The sequence below is a fragment of the Sinocyclocheilus rhinocerous genome, unplaced genomic scaffold (genome assembly GCF_001515625.1).
Source record: "Sinocyclocheilus rhinocerous isolate Xijiao unplaced genomic scaffold, SAMN03320098_v1.1 scaffold834, whole genome shotgun sequence".
In the NCBI taxonomy this organism is placed as follows: Eukaryota; Metazoa; Chordata; class Actinopteri; order Cypriniformes; family Cyprinidae; genus Sinocyclocheilus; species Sinocyclocheilus rhinocerous.
Window position 1 is genome coordinate 1,201,547 of NW_015645089.1, and position 8,602 is coordinate 1,210,148.

General features: G+C 35.3%; 1 protein-coding gene across 1 annotated transcript in view; it reads right to left on the bottom strand.

Moving 5' to 3' along the window:
- The window catches only part of LOC107705759 (zinc finger B-box domain-containing protein 1-like), a 66,174-nt gene that overhangs the window by 43,441 nt on the left and 14,131 nt on the right, over positions 1-8,602 (bottom strand). Inside the window, exons 7-8 of the mRNA XM_016509214.1 lie at positions 4,078-4,265; positions 1,676-1,836 (exon numbers count right to left, since the gene is read on the bottom strand). Of these exons, the coding sequence (XP_016364700.1) occupies positions 1,676-1,836; positions 4,078-4,265 (349 nt within the window). The remainder of the gene's footprint in view (positions 1-1,675; positions 1,837-4,077; positions 4,266-8,602) is intronic.

Genomic DNA, 8,602 nt, shown 5'->3' on the forward strand with positions numbered 1-8,602 from the left:
ACTCTGAATCATTGAAACAAGTCGTTTTTAAAACAAATCCCAAGCCGTTTCATGATGACGTCATCATGAAACATTAGCATATTGCCCGCCCACTTCTCTCTTCGTGTTCATTCGCGGTCTTTTCGCGTTGGCCTGAATGAAAATGCAAATTCATTCTTTGCCGCTAGGTGCCGCTTCTGTAGCAGTAAAAATAGCGGTTTCCCCAGTAACGCTGTACACAAAGCAGCACTGCACTCACAAACGCTGCTTTATCAGGCATTACAGGCATGATGAAATCGACCAATCGCCAATCGGACCATTCACCGCAGATTAGCGTCATGCAAAACAGGGGTTTGGAAAAATGAATAGTTGAGCGAATCGTTTGGGAGTCGTTGAGCAAATAAGATAAAAAAATAAATGCATGTTATAAGAGAATGAAAGTGTTTTTTTGACCTTGCATGCATGTCAACCTGTTGTTGGGGACTCCCAAAACAAAAATATGAACCTTTCATAACCCATAATAGGGGCACTTTAATGACAGAATTTTTGGGTGAACTATCCCTTTAAATGCATCCAAAAACATTTCTTTCAATGCTTTTTTTTTTATAAAAAATTGGGGGTGAAAAATTAATAAATAAATAAATCATCAAATTTCACTTGACACCCTGTCTACACTGGATGTGTGATGTGCATCATAATGCATCAAAATAAATTGCTCCTATTGACATGCTGCAGAGACACTCAAGTCACTTTATTGCAAGTCCCTATGAAATAAAAAGATTTTGATTACAAATATCATGTGGGAGAACTGATAGCTAGGAATTTTATTAATTCTGACCGTTACATCAAAGCCAGCTCATGACATTTCTTGTCTCTGGTTTACTAATATGCTTCTGATCATAAGTGTTGCAATACTACATAAATAATAATCAAATAAATGCATTTGCTTTAAAATAAAGTAGAAAATTAAGTTACTCAGCCATTTGACCTTTTATGAAGTCTAGCATCAAGCTCACATCTGATTAATCTAAGAGCTTTAATGTGAATCTGCCACTAATTAACTGCAAGTTCCCCTGATGTGGTGAGGCTGTGACATTTATCACTGCATAAAGTGCACTAAATTATATACTATTCCTACACCATAGTAGGTTTAGAATGCACTAGGCTAGTATTTGATTTCAAACAGAGTACAGTGATTCTCTTAAAGGAGATCCTGAAGTCAAATGCATGGAAACTTCAAGTCTGATCTCATTTAGCAAACAAATATCCCGCTGTTCTTGACTAATATCCCTAACAGATTGAATTTCTTGTGACCTAGCATCATCATTCAAGTTTCTGAGTATAGTTTCTCTAACACATTGAGTCATATGTTGTCAAATCACGGAGGCATTTCTGCAAACTGCATGCAGCGCCTGGAAACACACACATGCGCGCGCGTGCGTCAACAAGCACGTTTGTCATGCATATATGTAGTTACCTGGCAACCAATCAGCAGCCCTGTCATACTCGCAGCGTGCGTTATTTCAGTCAATGCCACACATGAGTGTGCTTTATGAGAGACTGTTTGTGTGTGTTCTGACAGCCTGCCAGAGAATATACGTGGCAGCTCACACGAACCTGACAGCATGTCACTTTATTACCGCGGTTTGACTGTAGCACATCCACACATACTCAGACACGTATGTGTGTGTGTTACCTGGTCTCTGTCCTCTCTCTCTCCACTCTTTCAGAGCCTCCTGGAAGGACCTGGCTGACTCCTCTTCATCAAAGCCTCCTCTCAGCAGAGAGCTGTCCTCTTCCTCAGCAGCCTCCTCATCCTCCACGTCAACACCGTCATTCACGAACAACACCTGAGGCGAGACACGGAGAACACAATGAGAGTGACAGAGAGAGTGAGAGGAAGAGATGAAATTAAATGGAGCACATGGCCAAGTTTCCACACTCTACAGAAAGTTGCGAGCAGTTTCGTGTTCAAGTCTTTCGACGAATAAAATTGAATCTACCTAGAAACAGAATAAGAAAGAGACAGGCCACTGGCTGTGAGATCACAATCAGCGATAAAGCTGGCTAGAAATGTTTATTTAGCAGGTTTATGAGGTGACAAATGTGTGGAATAAAACTACATTTCCCATCATTCTCTGTGGAAGTACAAGAATGATAAAATCCATTGGTAAAACATCAGTCAGACGCCTAATGCACATCTTTTGCTCTTCATTTTGTTAAAGAAATTTAAAAGCTTGGAGTAAGGTTTTTTTTCTGAAAGAATGTAATACTTTTATTCATCAAGGATGCATTAAATTAATCAAAAGTGGCAGTAAATACATTTACAATGTTGCAAAGATTTATATTTTAAAAAATGCTGTTCTTTTGAAAAATAAGAATCCTGAAAAAAAAAATGTATCATGGTTTCCACTGCACAACATTGTTTTTTAACATTGATAATAATTGAAATGTTTCTTGAGCAGCAATTCAGCATATTAGAATGATTTCTGGAGGATCATGTGACACTGAAGACTGGAGTAATGATTCTGAAAATTCAGCTGCGCATCACATAAATGCACATAAAAACACATTAAAAACTTTTGTTTTAAATTATTATTATATTTTACTATATGGTAACACCACTTAAAGTCTTCATATAAAGTGCATCATAAAAGTATTTTTAATGCATTAATTATGCCTTGTAATGCACCTTATAATACATTTTATGACCTCATCTATCTATTCATTGTTACACAGAAAAAGTAATGCATTTAAACACATTACAAACAACCGATTTCAGATGTACCAAATCTGCAAATATAATATATTTTAACTTTGGTTACAATTATTTATGAAAATATACTGTATATGAATGCCTTTATAAAGCATTGTACATAAAGGCATCAAGTAAAGTTTATTTTCCCACTATTTTACTCTATTTTAGATCAAATAAATCCAGCTTTAGTCAGCAAAAGAAACTTCTGTCAAAAACACTGAACTCATACTCATAATGTCTGTTGTTGTTGTTATTGTTTTTTTATCACATATACTATTTGTCTTCTTCTAATGCTCTTTATCGCACAATATATCATCTTGTTTGTATTGTATTCTTAATTTATTAAATAAAAAACTCTGTGAAGTGCTGGAAGTGGAAAAAAAGCCTATTGCTTGAGGCAACATTTAGGTACAAGTAACACTTTATATATAGCTCATTATAAAAGTACTTTTAATGCCTCAATTATGTCTTGTAATGCACCTTATAATAAGGACTTTGATGTACCACCCAAAACAATCAGTGACTCACCTGTGTGTGGTGCATTTGGTTATCAGACATGGGCTGAAGGCTCCTAGGAGCTGATCTTTTCTCTGTGGCTTCACTTTCATCAGTGGATTTGTGGGATGCACCTTGTGTATGTTGATTCTCCTCGCCGCTTACCTGCTGCTGGAGGCGGCCCAACACATCCCGAGTGCTGACAGGGGTCTGGAGCTCTGCCTGGAGGACGAAGCATAGATTTCAATCAGACCTTTAATTCAAAGTGCACAAATGCATCCTGTTAATGATTCGGCTAATGTACTGATGCAACCGAATGAATGCACACTCTTTATAGGTAAAGCATTCATCCAAATCATTAAATGGATGTCCTGTGTTCAAAACAAGCTTTACGGACAGCATCTGTGGCACGCTGTTGGTTCCAATGAAATTTTCATCTGTCAGTTCGTAGAAACAAGAAACAATAATGTAAACGGTAATGCACTAAGTCTATGGGGCAGCAGGGTTAAAACTAAAACTTGAAAAAAAAAATGAAATATAAAAAACTTAATACTATTTTATTTCAGCTCATTTATATCTAGACTAACTTGATATACTAAAACAACTGAAACTATATATATATATATATATATATATATATAATTGTATTCTTAATTTATTAAATAAAAAACTCTGTGAAGTGCTGGAAGTGGAAAAAAAGCCTATTGCTTGAGGCAACATTTAGGTACAAGTAACACTTTATATATAGCTCATTATAAAAGTACTTTTAATGCCTCAATTATGTCTTGTAATGCACCTTATAATAAGGACTTTGATGTACCACCCAAAACAATCAGTGACTCACCTGTGTGTGGTGCATTTGGTTATCAGACATGGGCTGAAGGCTCCTAGGAGCTGATCTTTTCTCTGTGGCTTCACTTTCATCAGTGGATTTGTGGGATGCACCTTGTGTATGTTGATTCTCCTCGCCGCTTACCTGCTGCTGGAGGCGGCCCAACACATCCCGAGTGCTGACAGGGGTCTGGAGCTCTGCCTGGAGGACGAAGCATAGATTTCAATCAGACCTTTAATTCAAAGTGCACAAATGCATCCTGTTAATGATTCGGCTAATGTACTGATGCAACCGAATGAATGCACACTCTTTATAGGTAAAGCATTCATCCAAATCATTAAATGGATGTCCTGTGTTCAAAACAAGCTTTACGGACAGCATCTGTGGCACGCTGTTGGTTCCAATGAAATTTTCATCTGTCAGTTCGTAGAAACAAGAAACAATCATGCAAATGGTAATGCATTGACAATGGGGCAAGTCTATGAGGCAGCAGGGTTAAAACTAAAACTGAAACCATTAAAATTGTTACTTGAAATAAAATAATAATAATAAAAAAATAAAAAAACATAATACTATTTTATTTCAGCACATTTTTATTTAGTTTAACTTTTAAACTGTTAACGTGTTTATCAACTGAAACTAAAACTGAAATATAATAAAAAAACTACATATATAAAAAAAAATTATAATAAAAATGACAAAAACACAACAAAATTACTAAAACTAACAAAAATTAAAATTAAAACAGGAAATACAGAAATAAAAACGAATTAAAAAAAAAACGTAAAACGCTAAAATAACACTGTTGGACAGGACATTGTACACACACTGGGGGAAAAAATTGGTGTAGATTTTTGCAATTTTTACTCAGTAATTGCTAACAATTTGACAAACAATTGCAAAGAAATGTCAAGATACACATTGAATTAAACATAAAATTTTAAAGTAGAAAAACTGAAATAGCATTTTCTTGTATGACATACACCAATAATATTTGCTTTATTTACAACTTTGAAAAAAATGTACAGTGTACTTTTTTCGTTTTGAAAGTAGCAACCATGAAATATGTCATACTATAAAAGGACAATACATTGCGAAACCTAAAATCCAGAAAACCCAGTACTTACATGTAGCTTGGCAGGGTTTCTTTAATTTTATCATATTCACACCAGGTAATTGCTCTTTTTATTACTGATTACTGCAAACATTTTCAAATCTCTCCATAAATAAGGGCAAATGAATAACAGCCATGAAGAAAAGCTTGATTAAATCACATAATTCACCCAATAACCAGTAGCCAGTCGAATAATTCCTCTTCATGACATTATGTCCATAAGATAACATTGTTAGTGGCCATTATGGCTGCTGAATGATGCTTTCTCTTACCTCACAGATAAGACCTTGACTGTCTTGTGAATACATTTTTATTATGTACCCAAACTACAGTAAACATTAGCAAATGAATTAGTTTATCTCTGCATATCGATTTGCAGACAATAGAAAGTAATAGGAAACGATTAAAGGGAGAAGAAATGTGTGCAATTTGAAAACAGAGATAAAAGAGAATGAATCGAAAGCAAATGGGGAAATGCTTCTTTGTCAAAGACAGACGAAGACAAACCAAGATTGTAAAGAACGAACCCGAGGACAAAAATATTAATATTTGTTCCCTTTTTCCCCCATGGAAGCAAATTAAACAGGATTAGGATGCATAAAGCTGCATCAGAGCAGAGCGTAGTAAAATACAATTCTCAGTTGCTTGCCAAGACTGCGCTCTCCCTTCAAGCAGAGCACAATGTTGTGACTGCTCTCTCTTTCACTCAGTGCACCTTCTTAGGCAGCATTTTAAGGCATCATAATCAAGCTCCCAATGAAAAGACGGATCCAAAAACACTTCTAAGAGACCTTGTTTTTGGCCACACTATAATTCTTAAGTAATTCCAGAGTGCATTGTGATGCGATGCATTGCAAAGTGAAAAAATAAAAGCAATATGGTGAGAAGTCAAAGAAACTCTTAATTATAGTTAATATTATAGTAATTATAGTAACATTATGATGTTATAGCATATTATATATTATAGCATCGATAAAAATAAACCATTTTACCTCACTGTGACCTAAACAGGCATGACACAAGTTTCTAGCAACAGGCTATTTCTGTCCACACTGAAAGCAAAAATGGTTAGAAGTTGGTATGTATTTATTCTTATTAGAGTATTATGTCGTTTGATTAACCAACACCAAGTTCTATTGGAATCAATTGTAAGATGCAGCTGACATAAAATGTTTTAAATAAGTGACTACTTCAGTTTTTTCAGTTTCGTTTAGGTTTAGATGCTTAGAAGACAGATGCCTATGCAGACAATGGTGTAATTCATAACTATTTAAAATCATTTTTGGTAATTGCTGAAAATAAATAAAAAAAATACAAATTAAATGAAAAACCTCAACCTATAGTTTAACAAGCTGAAGTACTAAAATCAGTAAAACTAATGCTAAAAAAAATTATTAATAAATGTTTTAATAAAAATAAATACATTTAAAATAAAAATAAATGCTAATTTAAAATATTAAGGGGATAGTTCACCCAAAAATGAAATTTTTTCATCATTTACTCACCCTCACGTTGTTTCAAACCTGTATGAGTTTCTTTCTTCTGTTAAACACAAAAGAAGATATTTTGAAGAATGTTGGTAGTCAAACAGTTGTTGGTATCCACTGACTTCCATAGTAGGGAAGAAAATACTATGGAAGTCAATGGCTACCCTCAACTGTCTGGTTACCAACATTCTTCAAAATATATTTTCAACAGAATAAAGAAACTCTTACAGGTTTGGAATAACTTGGTGAGTAGTGAGTAAACAATGACATAATTTTCTTTTCTTTTTTTCTTTGGAAACTATACTTTTAGACAGCAAGAAAACTCACTGGGTTTATGAATAGAGCCTATGGGTTCTTCTGTTTCTCCTCCATCTGGACATCTGTTTGCTTGTGTTTGTGTAACTACTTTAACGGCTTTCTGCATGCGGCAGTGCAGGGTGAGCGTCACACAGGGCAGAAGGAAGTTTGGTGGTGCACATGTGCTGCCTAATGCCGCATGATGAGATGTAAACATGAGCACAGATGTGAAAGGTTTATGTGGGTCACCCAAGGTCATGTTCTCAGAAGAAGAGCCAATCTCAGCATACCTGTAGTATGCAATAATTGGGGCACCTCAAACACTACGATCAACACTGACACACACATGATGATGCCTAAACATATTTGTATGCCTATGTGGAGTGCTTTTGGTCATGGGGTCCTGGAGAGGTATGCTCACTGTATGCCCTGGGGTTAGCGCTTAGCTTGCGATGGAGACCATAATGAGCTGATTTCTCTCAGTTGACTCAATGCAGTCTGAATGACCCTGAGGGTCAAGTTAAAAGGTGGCTTAAAAGATTAAAAATGCATTTTACTATATAAATGCACAGCTAAATATCAGAAACCCACAATAGTTAAGTTTGTAATCATTTTTTAATGTTTTTGGAAGAAGTCTCTTTTGCTCACCAAGGCTGCATTTATTTGACCAAAAATACAGTAAAAACAGGAACATTGTGAAATATTTTTAGAATTCAAAATAACTGTTTTCTATTGTGATATATTTTAAAATGTAATTTATTCCTGTGATGCAATGCTGAATTTTCAGCATCATTACTCTAGTCTTCGGTGTCACATGATCCTTAAGAAATCATTCTAATATGTTGATTTGAAAAGTTTAGGGTAAGAACACTTTTATTCAGCAATGGTGCATTGAATTGATCAAAAGTGATGGTAAAGACATTACTGTACTGTATATGGTTTTCTCTTCTTGGAAGAAATGTACTAATTACAGTTGTACATAGTTAGGTACACTGAAGGTAGAGTAATTAGTGTCAACCTTCATTTCGTTACCAATTAAGTGACTGTAGCTCAGAGTGATACTATAATAGTAAAATCACATAAAGCTAAGAGTTAATTTAATGAGCACAGTTATTTTTACATACAATTAATTTAATGGGAACAAAGAGAAATTAAGAAAACAAAAAAATATATTATGCTGCTTATTTGTAGTATTGGCTAAGGCAAGCATGTATTACTCATATGCATTTTGCTCCGGGTGTGTGTTCCCGGTGTGTGTGTTCACTGCTGTGTGTGTGCACTTAGGATGGGATAAATGCAGAGCACTAATTCCGAGTATGGGTCACCGTACTTGGCCACATGTCACGTCATATTGAAAATCCCTAAAAAAGCAGTAACCCATCCTGAACGTGAATGAAACCTCAAATCATGTTGCTATTTGAGATTAGCTCAGGAGCATTCATATTGCTTGTAAATGTTACTACACTTTAAGTGAAGTAATCCTGTGGCAAATTCAATTGAATGGGTATGATTTGGAAAGGCACACACCTCTCAATAAAAGGTCTAACAGCTGAAAATACATATCAGAGCAAAAACCAAGCCCTGAGGTCAAAAGAACTGTCTGTAGAGCTCAGAAACAGGTTTGCGTCAAGCCACACATC